General features: G+C 43.1%; 1 protein-coding gene and 2 long non-coding RNA genes across 3 annotated transcripts in view; all 3 read right to left on the bottom strand.

Annotated features, from left to right (window-relative positions):
• Nucleotides 1-4,410: 4,410 nt before the first annotated feature.
• On the bottom strand, nucleotides 4,411-6,256 carry LOC110200183 (uncharacterized). Its single transcript, XR_002322195.1, has 2 exons — nucleotides 6,109-6,256; nucleotides 4,411-5,052 (listed from the first exon to the last, which is right to left on the bottom strand). It is a non-coding gene; the product is annotated as an uncharacterized LOC110200183 (long non-coding RNA).
• A 43-nt stretch (nucleotides 6,257-6,299) lies between these two features.
• Nucleotides 6,300-15,108, bottom strand: LOC144456397 (uncharacterized). Its single transcript, XM_078151630.1, has 3 exons — nucleotides 14,938-15,108; nucleotides 10,461-10,676; nucleotides 6,300-6,680 (listed from the first exon to the last, which is right to left on the bottom strand). The coding sequence occupies exons 1-3, from the start codon at nucleotides 15,106-15,108 to the stop codon at nucleotides 6,444-6,446; spliced, it is 624 nt and encodes a 207-aa protein (XP_078007756.1). The 3' UTR covers nucleotides 6,300-6,443.
• Nucleotides 15,109-17,720: 2,612 nt separating this feature from the next.
• The window catches only part of LOC110207639 (uncharacterized), a 52,105-nt gene continuing 47,695 nt past the window's right edge, over nucleotides 17,721-22,130 (bottom strand). The window contains exon 3 of the long non-coding RNA XR_002324265.1: nucleotides 17,721-17,825. This is a non-coding gene — a long non-coding RNA (uncharacterized LOC110207639). The remainder of the gene's footprint in view (nucleotides 17,826-22,130) is intronic.

The raw sequence follows: 22,130 nt of genomic DNA, 5'->3' as shown, positions 1-22,130 counted from the left end.
TCACCCCAGCTTACTGGCCACTCCTGGGTCCTTTCCACATGCTTTCTGTATATAAGGTCCATCTTGTCTCCATTAAGATGTTCAGATTCTTATAATCTAGCCACGGCTCAGATTCTTATAATCTAGCCACTGCTTACTTATGTTCAGACTCCTTAAGAGTCTGTCCAATATGATGGGTGTTCTAATAAACCTTGTCTTTGGCTGAAAGAAGGCTTGGGTCAAATTCCTTCGGACAGGACCCATGTGTTGTGATTTTGGGGTCTCAGCACCCCTGAACCCCTAAACCACATCAGAGCCATGATCATAAAGGAGTACGAGAGTCAATAAAGTCAAGAAGGCCTGAGTTCAAGTCTTGTCTTGGACATTTATGAACTCTGTGACCTTGGGCAAGTCACTTAAACCCTTTCTTTTTTTTTTTTTTTAGTGAGGCAATTGGGATTAAGTCACTTGCCCAGAGTCACACAGCTAGGAAGTATTGTGTGTCTGAGACTAGTTTTGAACTCAAGTCTTCCTGACTCCAGGGCTGGCACTCTATCCACTGTGCTACCTAGCTGCCCCTACTCAACATCTTTTGATGATCTGTTTCATCATCTGTAAAATATGGATAATAACATGATACCTGTTTCACAAGTTGTTGTGGGGATTGGACGAGAAAAGATATGGAAAGTGCAGTGCTATAGAAATGGCAGCTATTGTTTTTACCATTATAAAGAAGCCAGACGCACTTGCTCAGCAGCTGATAACAACCTTGGATGAGATAACAGAATGCTTCATGTCCCTGTACCACGTTAACAGAAGCTGATCTGCCACGGAAGATTTGTGAGTGACAAGCCTTAGGCAAAATCCTGGCACGCTCCCACCCAGGATCTACATAATAATAGCTAGTATTAATACAGCAAAAAGGCTTTATGAGTGTTACCTCACAACAACCTGGGAGTTATAATTATTGTATATTATATTATGTAGAGCTATTGTTATCCACATTTTACATACGAAGAAACTGAAGTGGAGAGGGTCACACAGATAATCAGTGTCTGAGGTAAGATTTAAACTCAGGCCTTCCTGACATGGGGGCAGCTAGGTAGTGCAGTAGCTAGAGCTTGGAATCAGTAAGACTCATCATCCTAGTTCAAAATCCAGCCTCCGGCACTCAGTAGCTGTGTGACTTAACCCTCTTTGCCTCAGTTTCCTCATCTGTAAAGTGAGTTGGAGAAGGTAATGGCAAACCATTCCAGTATTTTTGCCCCCCCCATCCTCCGCCAAAATAAAAACAAGCCCAAAAGGGTCATGAAGAGTCAGACCAACAAGTGAAGCACCTCAACAGCGCCTTCCTGAGAGGAAGTTCAGGGCTCTATCCACAGCGTACCACCTCCCTCCCAAACACCCCCTCTCTGGCCAAGAGTCCCCTAAATTATACCCATTTTATCTTTTCTTTTAGAATATTAGATCTTTGAGGGCACAGACTGTCATGCTTTTTGTATTCATATCCCCAGTGCTTAGCATAGTCCCTGGCACACAGTAAATGCTTAATAGATGCTTATGCATTCAGCATGTCTGAGCCTTTATCATTTGACCCTGTCTGGGTGTTTGGAGAAGATGCTGATTTGAGCGGTTGATAGGGTCATAGATTGGGAATGCATGGAGTGTGTGCATTGATATCAAATTGCTCTGAATTATTTCCTCCATTCTCATTAAAGTCCTACTAAGTATTTCTTTTAAGTAGCCTTAAATGAAATGTAGGATATATGGAACAAAAGGAGGAGCCATAGCCTAAGCCATGAGATTTGACTAAATGATATAATCATAAAATCTTAAATTAAACTTTGGCAAATCTAGACCAACTCACTGGTACAGAAGACCTGAGTTCAAATTCTGGCTTCAGCTGCTTACAAATTATGTAACCTTTGGGCCTCAGTTTCCTCATCTGGAAAATGGGAAAGGTAGACCAGATGACCTGTAAGGTCCCTTCTAGCTCACCTATGATTCCTTCTTTTTCAAATGAGAAACTTCTAGGCCAAAATGTATTGCCTGAAGTTAACCGGAAAGTTAGTGTCAGAGCCAGAAATGAAAACATCTCTGGATTCTTAATCCAGTGTTTTTTCTTCTATACCATAAATGTCCTCCCCTTTTTCAAAACTCATTTTTGATTTTAAAATGGTTCTAGTCTCAGAACAGGGGTGCACTTAAACACTCACATAATCCAGGCATAGTAGATTTTCTTCAAACATCTTCTAATTCTGAGGCAACTTCTAACTCATCATCAAATTAATAACTCTACAACCCATTGTATTTATCATCTATATTACAGCCACACAAAAAAAAATGAACTTTTGTGCCAGAGAAAGGGCCTATTCAGAATACTGATGTCATAGGAAGGAAGGTTGGTCAACCCAGTAGAAACCAAATGCATATGGTAGAAATATAGAAGAGAGAGAGATGCAAATTTCACCATCTTTTCTTTGCTTCCAAATTTTCTGGTCGGATTATAACAAATTAAAAATGTCTATCACTTTTTTCCAAAAAGAAACCCAATTAAGGACCTATTACTGTTAGTTTTTTAAAAAGCTTCTTAGACATAAATTGATGATTTTTTTTTCTAACTGGAATGAACTGAAAACATCTGTCATCAGGGATTTGGTGGGGGTTTGGGGAAGGTGAAGAGTGGGAGAAAGCTTTGGTGGGTTTGATCATTTGATTTGCAGGATTATCTGCAAAGCCAACCAAGACAATTCCAATGCAGTTGTTAACCTGGTTTACTGAGTTGATGATGCTGGGTTTTAAATAAAGGATCCTCAGCAGCTGTTGCCCGTGCTTCATCAGACACCGAGGAGAGGGCAGATGAAGCAATAACTCACAGGCTGTGGTGGATTTAAGGAGGTGCTGGGGAGCCATTACTGCTCCTTTAAAAATGTGCATGAGGATAAGTGCTGAGGCCTCAGAAATGGCAACAAATCAGGTGCAGGTTCACATTCGACTGCACATGTGGGTCGAGACAGGCCTCCCCCTCAAGCACGCAGGGCAAATGAATGTACCACAAGAGTTACAGGCTTGGCAGCTGGAAAAAAACCCAAAAAACTTTTCCGGTTTTGAAGCACCAGCTGTTGGGGGAGGGGGGGGAAGGGGAGGCCTGTGTAACCACTGGAGACTCTCTCTGGCTACAGGAAAGGGTGCTTTGGATCAGTCAATGCTGGATGGTGCAGGTCTAGGATGAAATCAGGTCAGGCTGGGCTCACTAGAGAAAATAAAGGAGAAGAAGAAAGAGAGGAAAGGCCTGGAGTTTGTTGCCCATTGGCCAACGATTTTCTAAGAATAACAATCCCATTGTGATATAATGAATAAAAAACCATCCAGGAAACTATCAAAGCCAGGGTTCAAGTCTCCTGCCTCTGACACTTACGGGTTGTGTGACCCTGGGCAGATCAACTACCTTTTGAATGCTCTAAACGATTCTTAAGTTGCAGAAAAAAGGGCAGAACATGCATTGGTAGAGAGAATTTCCTTATCCAGAAGCTCCCTGTACTGTTCCAGGCCCTTAAAAATCCTCTACATTTGTGTAGTGCTTTAACACCCATTATTATTTTAGTTATTACTACTGGCATTGGAGCCGGCATTGGAATTGGAGAAGACTTGGGTTGAAATCCCAACTGTGCTGCTGCTGAGGACACTGAGGCTGAGAGAGTCTGCTTCAATCTTCTCTGAAGATTTTTATGAAGGCATATTTCCAGGAACCCCTACAGTAAAAAAGATGATATAGCACATCTGCTTTGCAAAATAAGTGTTCTCAGATGGCCTCCTTACCTAGCTCATTTAAGAGTCAAGGGCTCAGAAATTAAAGAGAAGCTAATGGATGCCTTTGATATATTTAAAAAAAAAACAAACAACTCTCTAAAAGTCTTTAGAATGTGCTAGGGTTATTGTCATTCTTTGAGGAAGGATACAGGCCAGGGCAATGTCTTCTTTGTATCTAGCCTCTAGGTTTCACTCTGTGTTCTTCAGGTGTCCATATAAACTCAAAGTAAATCAGTACTTTGTCATCACAGGCCAAAGGTCATCTATGAGCGCCACTAATGAAGCTCATCAACAGAATATTACTTAAAAGCGTTGACTGTTGTAGTTGGAAAGGCTCTCACATGCTATTCAGATGTCATAGCATTTCTAGAATTGGAACTGTGATGAAGTCAAATGGACACTATGAGGGGCAACATAATACGGTCCACAGAGTCGGGAGACTTGTTTTTTTGCCACTAAGTAGTTGCATGACCTTGGTCTTGGTTTCCTGATCTGTAGTAAAATGAGGGGAAACAAGTAGGTCCCATTTGGTGCCCCGACCTGCAGGGCCAGTATACGTGGGGGGTCGAGGAGGATCCTGGCTGAAAGGAATGGGTGAAAGGAGGAGCGAGACCAAAAAGATGGTAGGCAAGGTCTAATTTTATTTTTGAGCGTTCCAAGCTTATATAGGGTAAAAGTGGGGAGGGGCTAAAGAAAAAATAGGCCTCCGGAACTTTCCAGGGCGGTATGGCAACATTTTGCGGTTAGTACATCTGTTGACGAAAACATGTTATGATACGGTTTGTCCCGGAACAAGCTGCTTGCGGTTTGGTGTTTTCACGGGGTTAGGGGCCCACTACCAGGTGCTGGCTTCCAACATGTCCCCCTTTTCTATTTAAAATAGCAGGTGAGAGGCCTGTCTTAGGCTATGAGGTCGGCCTCCATGTTCAAAGCGCATTAGTGGCAGTGGTCCCTGTCTTAGGCTAAGCGAGGGGTCCCCACGATGTAACCCATCATGGCCTCACTCTATTCCCGTCATGGGGAAGCAACTGCAGCCGCGCTTATCTTTTTGACACATGGGACCTCAATATTCCCGTCATGGGCTTTCTCACAGCTGCCAGATTACTTTTTACCCTTAAGATTTCTCCACCACCGCGAGCAGCGAGATTCCGGTTGCACGAGCTTCGAGAACTGGAGACCCTCTTCCATGGTATCACTAGGATCTTCTGACAAAGCAAGTTGGTGGTAATGGATATTGACGGTGTTTTTAAGAGAAGCCTCAATCTGTGTTTTAATGAAAGAGGTTAGTCTAGTAAAGGCCCAGGGTCCAAAAGAAAAAGTAGGAGGAGACCAATTAAAGGTCCAAGAGAGGGAGGAGGTATGGGAGGACTCCATTCAAGCCACTCCAGAGGGGATTTTCAAAAAGTTTTTGCGTCTTTAATCAGATCCTCTTGCAGTTTTTTGATTTTATCCCGCACTATCCCAGATTTATTTGCATAGAAGCAACACTTTTCTTGTAGGGCTAAACAAATTCCCCCTTGTTCTGCTGTGAGTAAATCTAGGCCCCTCCTATTCTGAAGAACGACTCCCGCCAGGGAGTCAATTTGGTCTTGAAGGTCATTTATCGTCCCCGAGAGGGTTTGCACATCATTAATAAATTGATGGGATAGTTTTGTATATGAATCTACAGCAACTCCTATGCCGGCAGAGCCGGTAGCGAGTGCCCCTGTAATCCCAAGGCCAACAAGGAGGGGGATAAATGCAACAGCCCTCTTGGGTCTTCCAGTAATATAATCAAAACTGGGCAGTGGGACAGGCTCATCTCCCGGAATGATGTCGATATCAGGGAGGATTGAAATTTGTGTGCAGAGTCCTGTCCAATTCTGGGGGAGGCAGAGTAGGCCATATTTCCCCCACAGGCGAAAAGTTGTCCCGGCAGGGGACAGAGAGTTCCTGAGGTATAGTTTTTGACTTCAGAGCAATTAGCAAAGGTAGCGAGACCAACATCAATATCAGCAGTGGAATTCTGAAATGGGGCTTGGATACAAGGAGAGGGGCGGAGACCAACAGGTTGTACCTTAAAAGGTGGACTAAGTGTACAATTTGTGGATGTGGAGCCATTTGGATATCAAAGCTATGGGCATGGGTGTGCCAAGGGCCATACACAGCCAGCAATCGGCAGCCAAATCAGGGTTAGAGTAATTAAGGGCCTTAAGTGTTGCTTCAAGGATTTCTGAAGTTTGGACATCTAGGTCCGTTCCCCGGGGTTTGGGCAGTGCAAGTGGATGGTAATGGATGGGGGGTACATACTCTTAATTATTTCATTTATCGTTCCCTAACCTCATGTTCCCTAATTTGGTCTGTAGGGCCACCCCCATCAGAGATATGGACAGGTGCATGAAGGGCCAACAGACATTTTTTCCAATATTTTCTTTACGACAGGAAGCCTGAGCATACTTATTGGTACTTCCACGTAGGCCTTGGCTAGTTATATCCCAGTCCCCTCCTGTGCCACCATATTCTCTCCTGTATTGTAGTAAGATAGACTGTTCCTGAGCTGCCACTGCACTGCTGGGTAGAACTATAGCATGTGGAGTGCAAGGCCTCAGGGTAGTTGCAATCACTGGGGCAAGGCCCGGGCTGGTCACCATTCGGAGGGATAACTCGGGGCTTCCTTACGCATTCCCACTTGGGTTTGGAGACGCCGTGATAGAATGACGGTAGGCGAGGTAGGCTGTCTTTTCCCCGCAGTCCACTTCTTGCGTGTAGGTGGCGGGACGGACAGTGAACGTGCCCCCGCCGCAGTCACAAGGGCTTCCAAAGAGGGCACGGCTGAGCGCTACTGGGTCAGGAGATTGAAAACCACCGTGGCTCCCACGGAACAGGAGGAAAATTACGAGGATCGTCATTTTCTGTAAAACAGAGAAAGAAAACAGAGGTGTCTCAGGGGGTGTGGTTCCCTGGACGGCATTATGAGTTTCTGGCTTGTCCATCAACCTAATCAGCCTTTCAGGCAACCATCTAGCATTTTGGCACTTTGAGTCATAAATACAAGCATGGCCTTTGCCCCAGATTAACACAGGATCAGGGCCCTGCCATTTGCCAAGCAGGGGATCTTTCCATTTTGCCTGAGCGTAGGTTTGGGCCGTAGTGGAATGCCAAAGGCGGTCTGCGGCACTCTTTGCCGCAGTGTCCAGAGTGAGAAATTTAAAACAAAAAGAGCGTGATTGAGCAATTTTGGCATTGCCAGCTCTGGGATAAAGAACTTCCCTCCCTGATTGTAATTTCAGGACCATGTTTTTCAGTGTCTGATGGGCCCTTTCCACAATTCCTTGCCCTTGAGGATTATAGGGTATACCAGTAACATGCTTAATATGCAACTGTGCACAAAAAGATCTGAAAGAAGAACTGGTATAACCAGGGCCATTATCTGTCTTAAGAATTTTGGGCTGCGGGAGGACCGCCAAGGCACTAAGGAGGTGATTAATGACATGTTTGGTGGCCTCTCCAGGTTGCAGGGTGGCAAAAATGAAGCCACTGAAGGTATCAATGGACACATGAACATATTTAAGCCGACCAAAAGGGGGATAGTGAGTGACATCCATTTGCCAAAGTTCCCCGGGGATAAGACCTCGGGGATTGATGCCATTATGAGGTTCAGGAAGGAGGGTCAGGCAACCAGGGCACTGTTTCACAATCTGTCTGGCTTGTTCCCGGGTTATAGGGAACTTGAGACGAAGCGTATGGGCATTCAGGTGATGCAGCTTGTGGGCTTGTGTGGCAGCCTCAACAGGGGAGGCAGACAGAGCAAGCAGAATGCGACGAGTTACTTGATCAACCTGATCATTCCCTTCAGAAAGAGGACCGGGGAGGTCGGAATGGGCACGAATATGACCAATGAAAAAGGGGTGGTTGCGGGAGAGAATTAGAAGCTGAAGAGTGGCAAAAAGAGGAGACGCATTAGTGGAGGGACGGATATACGGGACGGTTTCCAATAGAGGGACTGACTGTGCAATATAGGAACTATCAGTATAAACATTGAGGGGGCCCGAGACAGATTCAAAAACCTTAATGACCGCTGCGAGCTCTACCAGCTGCGCGGAGTGAAAGGGGTGTCAAAAGAGGTGACCTTCCCATCAACACTAAAGGCTGCCTTCCCTGTGGCAGACCCATCAGTGAACGCCAAATGGGCGCCTCTCTATGGGCTCCGCCTTGGTGATCCTTGGGAAGACCACGGGTGTTTTCTGAAAGAACTGAATGAGCTTATCTGAGGGATAATGATTGTCTATAGTTCCCATATAGGAAATGCAATTAACTGCCCAATCATCATCATTCTGAAGCAGCCATTGAATCTGCGAAGCAGTGTAGGGGCAAACAATATGATCTGGTTCCCGACCAAAAAGCCGAAGGGCTGCCTCTCGGCCGAGGCGCAGGAGCCCCGCCGTTAAATGCGGGTAGGAGAAAGGATCTTTGTAGGTGTGGCTGGCATATGAATCCAAATAACGGATGTCCCTGCCATAACAATCCAGGGGGAAAAAGCGGTGGAAAAAATTAAGAACCAAAGAGGTTTTTGAGGAGCGTAATAGCCAATATGTTGATCATGAATGGCTTGCTCAATTAAGGCAAGGGCCTTACGGGCCTCCGGCGTGAGAGAGCGGGGTGAATTTGGATCGGAGTCTCCTTTAAGAATATCAAACAAGGGTCTCAGTTCCCCTGTAGTGATCTTAAGATATGGCCGAAGCCAATTCAATTCTCCCAGTAATTTTTGGAAATCATTAAGGGAGCAAAGGTGACTCACTCGTAGGCGAACCTTCTGGGAGAGAATGCGATTCGTCAAGAGTTCAAATCCCAAGAAGAGCTGGGGGGGGCAGGTTTGTACTTTATCAGGGGAAATATTAAGGCCCCGATATTCCAACGCCTTAATGAGCTCCTGTGATACCTGAGTCAATTCCTCATTATTTGGTCCTGCAAGGAGGATATCGTCCATATAATGGATAATATAAAGCTTGGGATACTGCAAGCGAAAAGGATCAATTGTTTGGGCAACATATTTTTGGCACAGCGTAGGGCTATTAGCCATGCCTTGTGGCAAAACTTTCCACTGAAAGCGCGGAGAAGGGCCCACACAATTGGTAATAGGAACACTAAAAGCGAAGCGCTGACAATCGGAAGGGTGGAGGGGAATGGAAAAGAAGCAATCCTTAAGATCAATTGTAATCTTAGAAAAATCTTGCGGTATGGCTACAGGGGAGGGGAGCCCAGGTTGAAGGGCCCCCATAGGAATCATAGTTTTATTGACGGCCCGTAAATCATGTAAGAGTCGCCATTTACCTGATCTTTTTTGGATAACAAAAATGGGCGTGTTCCACGGGGATGTAGACGGTTCTATGTGCCCTGCAGCTAGTTGCTCCTGCACTAAAGCAAACGCTGCCTCCAGTTTTTTCTTGGGTAAGGGCCACTGGTCTACCCAGACGGGTAGGTCATTTCTCCACGAGATCCTATCTGCCTGGAGTGCAGGAGGACCCGCGGCCCTCACGAAAAAATGGTTCTGATTATCTGGGCTCTCACAACCAAGGCCTGCTCGCCCTTTTCTCCCTTCAGCAACAATTGGGGACAGTTGCCCTTGACCTTTCTTGCCTAATCCTTGCCCTGGGAGAAATCCCTGGGAGAGCATTTGACGGGTCACAACGGTATTTGGGCTGCACATAATTACCCCCATCTGTGAAAGAATGTCCCTTCCCCATAAGTTGACAGGTAAGCCGGGGACCACAAAAGGCCGAACAGTCCCTTTATTTCCTTCTTTGTCTTGCCAAGGCAGCCATTGAGAGCTCTGTAGAGTATTGTGGGATTGACCTATGCCCTGCAAGTGTGTCATGGATGGTTGAAGGGGCCACGAAGATGGCCAACTATCTTTTGAAATAACAGTCGAGTCAGCTCCTGAATCTAATATTCCTTCAAAAAGCCTGCCTTGAATAAAAAGCGTAAGCATGGGGCGGTCCTGGGAAATGGCCTGGACCCAATAGATGTCTGAGGAACCAGGCTTGGAGTGGCCTCTAACAGTGGCGAGAGCAGGGTATGGAGTTTGTAGGGGGAGCGGGAGAGCCTGCGCAAGGCGTTGTCCCTGACGGACAGTGAGGGGCCCTTTCAGGGTTGAGGCAAGTATCTGAATTTCCCCCGTATAATCACTATCCACAATGGAGGGATGAATTATGAGGCCATTGATAGTAGCGGAGGCACGACCAAGGATGAAAAAATAGAAGTCAGGGGGCGGGGGGCCAAAGATGCCTGTAGGAATAATATGGACCACCCTCAGGGGTCAATACTGAGGTGGAGGCGGCACACAAGTCCACCCCTGCGCTTCCTGCGGTGGCTCCAGGGGCAGATTCCACTATGTCTCTGATGATACCCCAGTAAGAAAAAACCGAGGGAGGGACCGCCTCTGGCCCCTCAGTTTGCAATTTTCTATTGAGGTCTCTCCCTACCTTCTGCCACTTTCCCGGATGAATATCTGGGCCAGTAACCATAAACCAAGGGCAGACCTCATCTACAAAAAGAAAGAATTTCAAAAGGTCCTTTTTCTTAACTATAACTCCTCTCTCCTTAAGAGCATACTTAAGGTCTTGGATAAAGACCTGTTCCTTAGAAAGGTTGGAACCCATGACTAGAATGAGGCGGACGAAAACTCAACTTACCAAAACGCAGGGGCTCTTCATGAGCGATGAGAAGGAGGGGGTCGCGACGAATCGTTTCTCAATGCTGGTCCACCTGGCAGAAGTCCGAACCTCGAGCCCCACGTTGGGCGCCACTTGCCCCGACCTGCAGGGCCAGTATACGTGGGGGGTCGAGGAGGATCCTGGCTGAAAGGAATGGGTGAAAGGAGGAGCGAGACCAAAAAGATGGTAGGCAATCTAATTTTATTTTTGAGCGTTCCAAGCTTATATAGGGTAAAAGTGGGGAGGGGCTAAAGAAAAAATAGGCCTCCGGAACTTTCCAGGGCGGTATGGCAACATTTTGCGGTTAGTACATCTGTTGACGAAAACATGTATGATACGGTTTGTCCTGGAACAAGCTGCTTGCGGTTTGGTGTTTTCACGGGGTTAGGGGCCCACTACCAGGTGCTGGCTTCCAACAATTTGGTACTGTTAATAAGTACTGGGTGTTGGTGAATGACCAGATCACTCAAGTTGGAGGTACCCATGTGGGAATTGCCAGAGACTTGCTTCTGAAAGACAGGATCCCTTGGAACAGGAGTGCATATTCTGTACTGGCCTCCCTTGTGGTTGGGAGCAGCCTCTTTCTATTGGCTGAATAGCTGGAACTTCCTGGTTCTTTAAAGCTACCAGACTTGAAGGATTAACTGAAAGCATGTGACACCATACAGGCTGAGAAAAGGGCCTAACAGCTACCATCTTCCCCTCCAATTAAACCTTATGACTCTGAAAAATGGGCCAGGGGTTTTGGTCTGTTTCATTTGACCTTTTCACTTCTTGGTGCAGGTAGTGGAGTCTTAGACCCAAAAGTTTGAGAAATGGGGACCCTGGAACTCAGGATTCCAAGGTGGATTTTCAGCTGGTCCATTAGGGAAGCCTGGTGAAGCTAGCTAGGGTCATGGGATGCATTGGGAAAGCTTTGAAGTTGAGTTTGGTGGGACTAATGCTATGTAGGAAATGAATTAAGCTGTGAGTATTTCCATCCCTCCCTTCCCCAGAGACTGAGGTACTGTTGTGGGGGTTGGGCAGGGAAAGAAGGGGGGGGCAAGGATTATAGCCTGAAAGTGTTTGTATATGTGTGCTTGATATACCTTTGAAGTAAATATCCTTTGTAAAATCCAAGCTGACTGGTAAGTGGTTAAAGGAAATTAGCGTTCTTGGAACTCTAAAATTGGGGGAACACAATCAGTGGTGACTCTACCAGTGGCAGAGAAGAAAGACTTCCTCAAAACCCTTGAGAGTACTGGAGATCCCTAAGAGAAGGGGTAGAAAATAGGCCTGATCCTCAGATAGTGGGGCCAGAGCAAGCACAGCTGCAAATTAAGTAATAAGCAGAAGAGTGGAAAGAGGACTAGAGTCAAAGGCCCTGGTTTCAAATCCCAGTTTTGCCACTTACCATTTGTATGGTCTTTAGCAATTCCCTTCATATCTCCAGGCCTCAGTTTCCTCATATTTAAAATAAAAGGATTAGACTAGAAGTCCTTTCTAGCTCTACATCAATCATCCCATGATGCTAAGTACTTATTAATCGCGTACTGTATGCCAGGCATTGTATTAGGCACTTGAGATACAAAACCAAAAGTGAAGCAGGCCCTGCCCTCAAGAAACTTACATTCTATATGAGAGAAACAACATATTCATATACAAGCATAATGAGAAGGAGGAAGAGGAGGAGAGGGAGGAGGAGGAGGGGGAGGAAGAAGAAGAAGAAGAAGAAGAAGAAGAAGAAGAAGAAGAAGGAAGAAGAGGAAGAAGAGAAGAAGAAGAAGAAGAAGAGGAAGAAGAGGAAGAAGAAGAAGAAGAAGAAGAAGAAGAAGAAGAAGAAGAAGAAGAAGAAGAAGAAGAAGAGAAGAAGAAGAAGAAGAAATATTTCTATGGCACTTTAAAGTTTGCAAAGATCTTTCTATATGTTATCTTACTAGATCTTCACAATAACCTTATAAGATATGTGCTATTATTACCTTAATATTACAGATGAGGAGAGTGAAGTATAATGATTTGGCCAGGGTTACACTGCTAGTAGGGTTAAGAAAGGATTTGAAAACAGGTCTTTGTAATTATGTATTTATACAGAACAAATACCAAGTAATTTCATAGGAAAGGCATAAGCTCCTGAGGAGAAAACAGGAAAGGCTTCCTGGAAAAGGTGTCACTCAGCTGAGTTTTGGAGGAAACAAGAGATTCTAAGAGGTGGAGATGAGGAGGGAATATATTCCAGGTATAAGGGCCTGGGTATAATCAGTGCAAAATTCTAAATACAGAAGATAGAGTAGCATGTGAAGAAGAGCAAGAAAGCCAGTTTTTCCAAACGCTAGAGTGCATGAAGGGGAATAATGTATAGTAAGGTTGGAAAGATAAGTTGGATCCATGTTGTAAAGAGCTTTAAATGCCAGAAGCTACTAGTAGGTACAGTGAATAAGAGCAATGAACTTGGAGTCAAGAAGACTTGAATCCAAATCCTGCCTCAAACACTAGCTTTGTGACCCTGGACAAGTCTACCTCACTTTCCCCATCTGTAAAATGGAGATATAATGGCACCTACCTTCCAGGATTGTTGTGAGGATCAAATGATATAACATTTGTATAGTGCTTCGCAAACCTTAAAGCACTATGTAAATGCTAGTTATTATTATAGTAGATGGTAGAAACAATAGGGAGCCAATGAAGTTTGCATGACTGTGACTTCAGAGGTAAGAATTCAACCCAGGTCCTTTGACTTCAGAGCCAGTGTTCTTTCCAGTGTATCATCTTTCTGCCTCCTCCAGGCTAGCAGGAACTTGGTCATGCTGTTACAAGAGAATCCACTAGGGGTTACATGAGATGTGTAGATAGATTAGATAGATAGATAGATAGATAGATAGATAGATAGATAGATAGATAGATATAAATGTGTGTATGTATTGAGAGAAATAATTATTAATAACCAATGACTTGGGGAGATCCAGAGTTCTCCTTTTTCTAAAGTCCTCATTTCAAGACATGCTGTGCAAGGTCAGGACTGATAATAGCAGATAGGATTAACATTCTCCTCAATTTAGGTATTGCTACCCCACTCAACCTTTAAAGAGAATTTAAGCTGAAGCCCATTGTGTTCTGTTCAGGCTTGGGTGGGGAATAGAGATCCTTTGTCTAGATTTCCACAAGGCTGGCAGGGAGGTGATTTGGAAGTAAATGACATGATCAAAGTTAGATTTCCCCCATCCCCTCATTAGAATAGGCCCACCTCTCATTGCAATATTCATTCTTTCATTAATTGTTAACCACAGTTGATTGCCACACTCAGGAATACCCATTCTTCCAAGGGCATATAAACTGTGAGCCCACTGCCATGATTCATCTTTGGTCCAAGAGAGATTGGCCAAATGTCCATTCCTTTTATTAATAAAATGCTAGCATTATTAGTAAAATGATTACCCCAAAACTATGTCTCTTGAACTTTTTAAATGTCACAATGTGTAAAAAGAGCTATATCCATGTGTATATATGTATGTATACATATATATGCATACATATATATTATATATAAGTTTAAAAGATTTGTTAAATATGAGTAGAGATGTTCTAGCTGTGAAGTGGAAAGGCTGAGGAAATAAGGGAAATAAGTTCCTATGTGGTTCTCTCTCCCACTGGGAAGAGAGGTCCACATCTTGGAGACTCCAAGTGACAAGACCACATTAAAAAAACCAAGTCCAGCCAAGCAAACAGGGAGCCAGGCAAGCCTAGGGGGAAAGGCATCAAGAAACAAAGTGTAGCTACTCTTTTTTGCTGTTTAAATCATTATATATTAGCAACCAATCTTGCTGTTGGCCAACTCTCAGAAATGGCATATGGCCAATAAAAGGTTCGGGTAGAGTTTTCCATCTGTTGTTTGACTCATTCATGGCTTCCACTTGTACCACTCAGTGTCAAAATACTTTGTATTTCAGTCTCCTTTCTGAACAGCATGCCAGCCATTAAATGGGCATTATACTAAGCCGGCAAATGGCAATGTATGAAATCCTACCCGTAGAGATGTGCATTACTTCAAATCAGTCTTCTCTATTCTGTATTGTCTTGCCATGTCTAGCAAAGTAAAGGTAGATATATTAAAATGGGGGAGCCCTTTGGAAGAGATGAAGAATGGAGGGCTCATTATCCCATTAGTTTCTGCAGTTGGAGGCTTCTTGAAGAGTCCTCCGGACAGATGTCAAATATCTCAAAAAAGGCAAATTTGCTCTGTGGGCTCATTAAAAACCAAAGCCAAGCACAGAGAGCTGGCAAGGGCTAGTGGCTCAGTCCTGGAAATTAGATCCATCCACTCATTAAAATGCAAAGAGGAGAGATTTATTTTCCTGGCACTAGATTCACCATTTCACCACCTTTGGCATAGGAGTTGCCTGCAATTGGGAGAAGGGGGTTAGGGACGGGGGGTGGGGGAGGGGGGGAAGCCTGTCTAGTTTTTTCTGGTTTTCACACATACCTCTATGTGCTCTGTGAAAATACCATTCACCAGCAGCATCCCACAGCAAGAAAGATGATTGTAATAAATCTCCAAAGATCCCACTTGCAACTTGCTCAGCAATGGGGCACTGGGGGACTTTTGTTTACCCCAAAACTTGGAATAGGAAGTTCTTTGGGTAATCAAAGGCATGAAGATTGATTCTAGCCTGGTTCTGACATTGTGCTTTTTAAAGGGGAAGAGGAGGGGCTGAGGAAAAGGGGGACTGTGGTGATTTATTATTATTATTTTTTTAAATAAGGAAATGGAGACCATTCTGAATCCCAGTTCCATTTGAATCCACAGAGGGAGTAGCAGCAGAAATAAATAAAAAAGCTGAACAAAGACGTGTTACATTCGTTTGGGGTTTTTTTTTTCTTTTCTTTTTTATGCTTGATGGCATTTTTTTTTTGACTGCTCTGCACCTGTCAGAAATACACTGCCAGAGGCAAAAAGGGAATGATGGACCAGACTCCAAAGGAATCCACTGTTGGTACTGACTCCTGCTCAGATTCTGGTGGTGAAGGAAGTGGGGGTTGGGGATGACAGTAGGATTCAAGGAAGGAAGAGGAGATTCATTGAAGTATTACTGCATAGGAATGCAACAATAAATAAACTCCTCAGCACCTTGGCAAGGCCAGGAGGCTACACAAATTAACAGCAAGGAATTTATTTGCACAGAAATGGGCTCTGAATCCTGATTGGCATCAAGGATTTATAAGCTACTGGGTTTTGCAGTGAGACAAAGGGTTAAGAAACCAGTGGACCAGTGGCATTTGGGAATTTGGCAAGAACTCTTTTTCAGATGTGCTGGGGTTGGCAAAATCTCATTCTGAACAGAGCTAGATTCTTTAGGGAATATACACACATACACACACACATACAAACACACATACATATATCTGTGCATATATACACACAAATGTATGTACACATATAATACACACATGTATGTGTGTATATATTCCTAAATTTTTTTTAAACTTGTCTTTAAGGGGAAATTTAATCTGTCTGCCTCTGACTCATTTACACATTAACACACACACACACACACACACACACACACACATTTTTTGGGGCTGTGCTGTAGAATAGTCAATACATTGGAGGCTGTTTGGGAAAAATTGTCATTGAACCAGGAACAAGACTTAACCTGGGACAGGTTTCCCTTTATCTTCTTCAGCATCTTCTTGGGCAAGTGCCAATAGAAAGGGCTAAAGATTATTCCCTCAGGTGCCATTTTGGGAAGAGAAGTCTCTATCTTTTAAAAATAAATCAAAACACATGCATACACATGTGTGCAAATACACACAGACAACCCCTCCCCCATATTAAAACTCTAAAAAAGAAATCAAGATTTTTTCCCCGAAGTTAAATGGAATGGGATTCCCAAGAGGTTCAAGCTCATCCCCTGAGTAGAGATCTTATGTAATTCAAATGAGATATCATAAAAGACGGTAAAGCTCATCTTCTCCTTCCTATTAAATTGTAACCCCTCCATTAAGGACTTTGTGTTTGTAGATACCAATTCAATACACAGTTGCTAAGTTTACTATGTACTCTTCATAAGTGTTGGGGATACAAAGATAGAAAAAGAAAATAGTTCCTGCCCTCACAGTGCTTACATTCTGTTGAAGAAAAACCTATGTACACAAATAGGTGTGTACAAAGTAATAGGGGAGGAGTAAAGTGGCATTTTTAAAGAGTGATTTCTATTAAGGAAAAAAGGTGGTCTATGATTAAAACAAAACAAAACAAAACCAGACATTCTTAAGGCTATGGTGGGCAATTTCAGTTAAACAATTCAAATATATTTAATAGGAAAGTTAAAAATCTTTGAATTCATGTAACAATTGCTGTCTGGAAGACAAAGTACATTGCATAGATTTGGAGTTGCAGGAGACCTTAGATGATCTAGTTCAACTCTTTCTTTTTTTTTTTAACCAATGAGGAAAATTAGACCTAGTGACTTACCCAAGGTCACATAGAAAGAGCTAGGATTTGAACCTAGGTTCTCTGACTCCAAATCTAGTGTGCTTTCCCCAGCATCATCATATGAATTTAGAGGTGATACAGCCTCTCTCATTCTTGCTTCCATTTTGCACAATCACTTGCTGAAGCTTCTTTAAAGAAATGAAGACTTGGAAGAAAGAAGGAGGAATTGATGAAATTGAGGCAGACAGAGGTTAGGTGACTTGCTCAGGGTCATAAGTGTCTGAGGCTGGATTTGAACTCAGGCCTCCTGACTCGAGGCCCAGCCCTCTATCTACTGTACCACTTAGCTGCTTCAAGGGGGAGGGAGGAAAGAAAGGAATTTCATCATTTTAATAATTAATTATGGCAAAATGCAGGCAAACATTTATCAGAGATTGCATTCTCTACTAAGTCATAGACAGGTCTGTGCTGTTGAATGGGAAATACCTTGGAGGTTGTTTTAGAAAAAAATTGTCATTGAACCAGGAACAAGGCTTAAACGGGACAAGTTTCCCTGTTAAACAGTAAAACTGGGAGATAAGGCCATTTAGGATACATTCTCTATATCTGCCCTCAGATGGTGCTCTGAGTACCAAGCCTGGGCATGAGCAGGACCCTAACTACTCTAACACCCTTGTCCCTTTGGACATTCAGGAGTGGCTTGTGGTCAACTCCCTCAAGGGATGTGTTGGTAAATGTTTAACAGCTGGCATTAATAACATTTTCTCCACCACTTTCTTAAGTCTAGACAATTAATAACACAATAACTCAAGCCCTGATTTGTAGCATTTATAGATTTCCAGGGTGTAAATTTTTATTTCAAAAATTTAACAACCAGCTCGTGGAATTTGACTCAGCACATTCCTGCCTTCATCTTCTTTCCAACTTCATGTGCCCTGAGAGGAAAATTATATAAATTAAAGATCATTTACTGAATGAAATCAAAACAGGTAGGTTTAGCATGCAGACTCCTCAATGGCTAAACCCACTAGTCTCTCTGATTCCTCACACAGTCTTCTGCAGGTGGTTCTCATATGCACACCCAAATGACTTTAGAAAAGACACACTTTCAAAGTTTCATGGAGAGGAGGAAGTAAATCATGTCGACAGAGATACAGTTAGAGGTTCTTGGATGTACCAAGAATTAGCTAGATGAAACAGTAGATAAGGTGCTGGGTCTGGACTGAGGAAGACCTGAGTTCAAATTCAGTCTCTCATGCTTCTTGGCTATGTGACCTTAGGCAAGTCACTGAAACTCTGCCTCATTTTTCTCAACTATTTTTGTTGTTCAGCTGTGTCCAACTTTTTGTGAACCCATTTGGAGTTTTCTTGTCAAAGATACTGGAACAGTTTGCCATTTCCTTCTCTAGCTTGTTTTTACAGATGAGGAAACTGAGTCAAACAGGGTTAATTGATTTGCCTAGGGTAACATAGCTAGTAAGTGTCTGAGACCAGATTTGAACTCCTGAATAGGCTTCCTGACTCCAAGCCTGGTACTCTATCCACTGCACCACCTAGCTACCCTTCCTCAACTATAAAATGGATATAATAATAGTACCCACCTCCCAAGGTTGTTGTGAGAACAAATGAGATCATATTTGTAAAGGGCTTAGCACAGGGCCTAGTACATAGTAGGCACTTAATAAGTGCTTGCCCTTCCCTTCTATTATTCTAATGCTGCCCAGCAAACCAAGGGAAGAGTCTCTGCTTCTGGCTCTCCTAGTAAATGCTCTCAACTCTTAAATATCAGGTAGACAAATTTGTTACAGGAAGCCTCAGCCAGCCGCCTAAGGGAATGCAAGCAAGGGCCATTTTGTATGTTCTACTAGTCTCCATCTCACTTTGGCGCCCCTTCTAACCAGGATTCCAACCAAGATTTCACTCTCCCATTTTGACTTTCTCAAGAGTAGAGATAAAAAGAAATACAAAATGACACACCAGCCTTTTAAGATCCTTCCAGAGCAGTAGTATCAAACTCAAACAGAAACAAATCCCTCCAGGCAGCATATTGACAGAAGACCACAAATTAATGTTATCTGTGTTGCATTATATTTTTAACTATTTTGTTAAATATTTCCCAGTTACATTTTAAACTGGCTCAGACCATACTCAGAGTTTTGTGAGCAACTTAGCTGCCTCTGTCCTAAAGCTCACAACTTGTCATGAGCCTGGCAATCATCCTTCGTCAACCAAATTTTCCCAGCCCTACTTCTGTCACTTTGGTGCCTAATGAAAAATGAAAGGGGAAATACCAGGCAACACTGGGCACCTATGACTTGGAAACGGCTGCCACAACTAGGTATTTACATGTATCTGTAACAAAGCTCTTAGCACAGTGCCTTGCCCATAGTAGACACCCAGTAAAGATTTGTTGAATCAAATTGTTGAAATCAACACCTTAGTATAAATGAGTTTAAGGTTCCATACTTCTCCAGTGGGCTTCTGTAACTCCAAGTCCCCACTTCCGGCTTCTCTCAAATCAAGTAAGTCAGTTACTCCACCAGTTTGAAATGCTATGGGCAGTGCCTTCAAATCAGAATATTTCCCATATTCATAAAATGGAAATTTGTCAATCCACTTCAAGAAGAAGAAGAAAGAAAGCTTGACTTTTCCCACCTTGATAAGTTTAAGCTTCTGATTCACTCATGGCTATTTGATCACTGATTAAACATGAGACTTTCATACTTTAAGGATCTATTATTTTATCAATGTGATAACTATTCTATCCCGCCCTACCCCTGACACCTTAGTAAGCGGTTTCATGAATCTAAGCAAACTAAAAAAAAAAAGTCATCATATGGTGGCCCAAGCTCTGGTGATAAGCTTCTCTACCCTTGGCTAGACTGATCATCAGAGGAAAGATATATAGTCTGGCACCAAGCCAATATGTGAAACTTTTCCTTTAGCATAGACTTCAAGAGCTCAGGGTCACCACCCAACCATAATTAGACCTTGCAGAGGAATGAGTGGAGAGATAATATATACACGTCGCTCCCATAATCAAACATATAACTGCTGGGGTTTGAATGTCAAGTCACTTATTCCTTACACATTTCCTCAAGGCTTTATTGAAGTTTGGTAGGAACATAGCAAAGGGTATCAATTAGATCAAATACAGTGTACAAAGAGTATACAAGCCTAATTGCTTTCTTATTCACTTTATTTGAGAGAAGCCTGCTGAGACCCAGATCACAGCTCTTAACCTTGAGGCCAACATGTGGCAAGGGCTTTTAAAATATAGAATGAAGTCTTCAACTGAAAATTTCAATGGCAACAGAAGATAAGAGTTAGGACTGGAAATTAAATGTTTTCCTGAACTCAAAATGTTAATTTGTCTTGGAATTTCAATGGTTGAATTGATTTTTCTCAGCTTTCAAAGGCTCAGTTCTATTCCCACTTCTTCCATAAGGATTTCCTCAATGATTTCAACCCACATTGATCTCTCTTTCTCCTCTAGGACTTATGGTCTCTACTACATAATTTTATACTTTATTAAATATTAATATTGACAGCTAGGTGGCGCAGGATAGAGCTCCAGGCCTGGAGTCAAGAAGACTCATCTTCCTAAGTTCAAAACCAGCCTCAGACACTTATTAGCTGTGTGACTCTAGGCAAGTCACTTTAATCCTGTTTGCCTCAGTTTCCTCATCTGTAAAATAAACTGGAAAAGAAATGGCAAACTGCTCCAATAACTTTGCCAAGAAAATCCTACATGGAATCATGAAGAGCCATGACTGAAACAACTGAACAACAAAATATTACTATTAATAATAACATTAGCTAGCATTTACATGACATTTTAAAATTTGCAAAGTGCTTTTACAAATGCTACCTCATTTTTATCCTCACTATAATCCTGGAGGTAGGTGCTGTTATTATTATTCCTATTTTACAAATGAGGAAACTGAGGCTGGAGAAGATTAAGTGACATGTCCAGTCACACAGCTAGTAAGTGTCTCAGGTCTTCCTGATTCTAGGTCTAATGATTAATAACAATGGTTGCCAATATTTACATAGTGTTTACTATGTGCCAGGCATTGTTCTAAGAGCTTTACAAATATCTCATTTGATCCTCACAACAGCCCTGGAAGGTAAGTGCTATCATTATCCCCATTTTATAGATGAGGAAACTGAGGTAAACCGTGCTTGAGAGATTTGCCCAGAGTCACACTGCTGATAAGTGTCTAAGGCCATATTTGAACTCAAGTCTGCCTGACTCCAGGCCCAGCACTCTGTGCACTATGGCGCCACCTAGCTGCCCCTAATTACGTAGAAATTTTGCATGATTCTCTAATTGTGCTTTGTGCATGTCATATCCCCAGGTGGATTATAACCTCCTCATTGGAAAGAATAATGTCTTATATTTCACTATTGTACCTGCCCAGTAGGTACAGACTTCTAGAGGTGTTTCTGTCTGTCTAACCTTCTCTCCAGTTTAGGAATCCTTAGTACAATATCCCTGGGAAACCCATCAAATCCACTGACTCCTATCAAAAGTGGACCTAACTCTGCATCCCTCACTTTACACCAACTGGCTATTTTTTCTCAAACATAACAATCCATCCCCCACCTCTGTACCTTTGCATCTGTCAACACCCCCCCCCCCAGCACCACCCCCACCCCCGCCACCACCATGGCAGGAATGCACTCCTTCCTCATGTCTGCTTCATAGAATTTCTCCCACCCTCTCCATGCAGCTCAACCACTACCTTCCATGTGAAGGTTGCACTGATTCCCTACCCTAACCTTCCTCCCTCCCTAACTACCTTGTATTTAACTGCATTTATATTTAGTTTTTCTTTAATCTGCATATGCTTTTATAAGGTCATGTTATCTCCCCAGATAGAATGTAAACTCCTTGAAAGTATGGATTGTTTCATCTTTTGTCCTTTTATTCCCCAGAGCTCAGCCCAGGGCTTGGTACATATTAGATGCACCACACATGCTTTTTGATTAAATAATTGATTGACCCACACAGGGAAAGTCTCCTGTTTCCTTTTTCTGTGCTGCAATCTGGCCACAGCTACATAGCACTCAAGATTCACCTCCCTATGTTGGGTTTCCCGGGCATCTCAAAATGTTGGGGTGCACCATGGTGACAAGGAATAGATGAGTGGATCCAGTGTCTTGAAGGAATTTCTCAGACTGTCTCCAAGTTAAAGAAAGGCATTAATTGGGGTAACACATCCTCCAGCCAGCTT

This window comes from Phascolarctos cinereus, unplaced genomic scaffold (assembly GCF_003287225.1).
Source record: "Phascolarctos cinereus isolate Bilbo 61053 unplaced genomic scaffold, phaCin_HiC Scaffold_3;HRSCAF=262, whole genome shotgun sequence".
Classification (NCBI taxonomy): Eukaryota; Metazoa; Chordata; class Mammalia; order Diprotodontia; family Phascolarctidae; genus Phascolarctos; species Phascolarctos cinereus.
Note: the sequence above shows the minus strand (reverse complement) of the source record. Positions and strands in the feature narration are given on the sequence as shown.

Bases quoted from the DNA above. Each gene is read 5' to 3' on its own strand.
- LOC144456397 (XM_078151630.1), bottom strand. From the start codon at position 15,108: ATGCCTTTGATTACCCAAAGAACTTCCTATTCCAAGTTTTGGGGTAAA. The intron at 10,677-14,937 runs GTATGTGTGAAA...AAATAAAATTAG, and splicing joins TTTTCACAGAGCACATAGAG to ATTGCCTACCATCTTTTTGG. The intron at 6,681-10,460 runs GTAAGTTGAGTT...TCTGTTTTACAG, and splicing joins TGAAGAGCCCCTGCGTTTTG to AAAATGACGATCCTCGTAAT.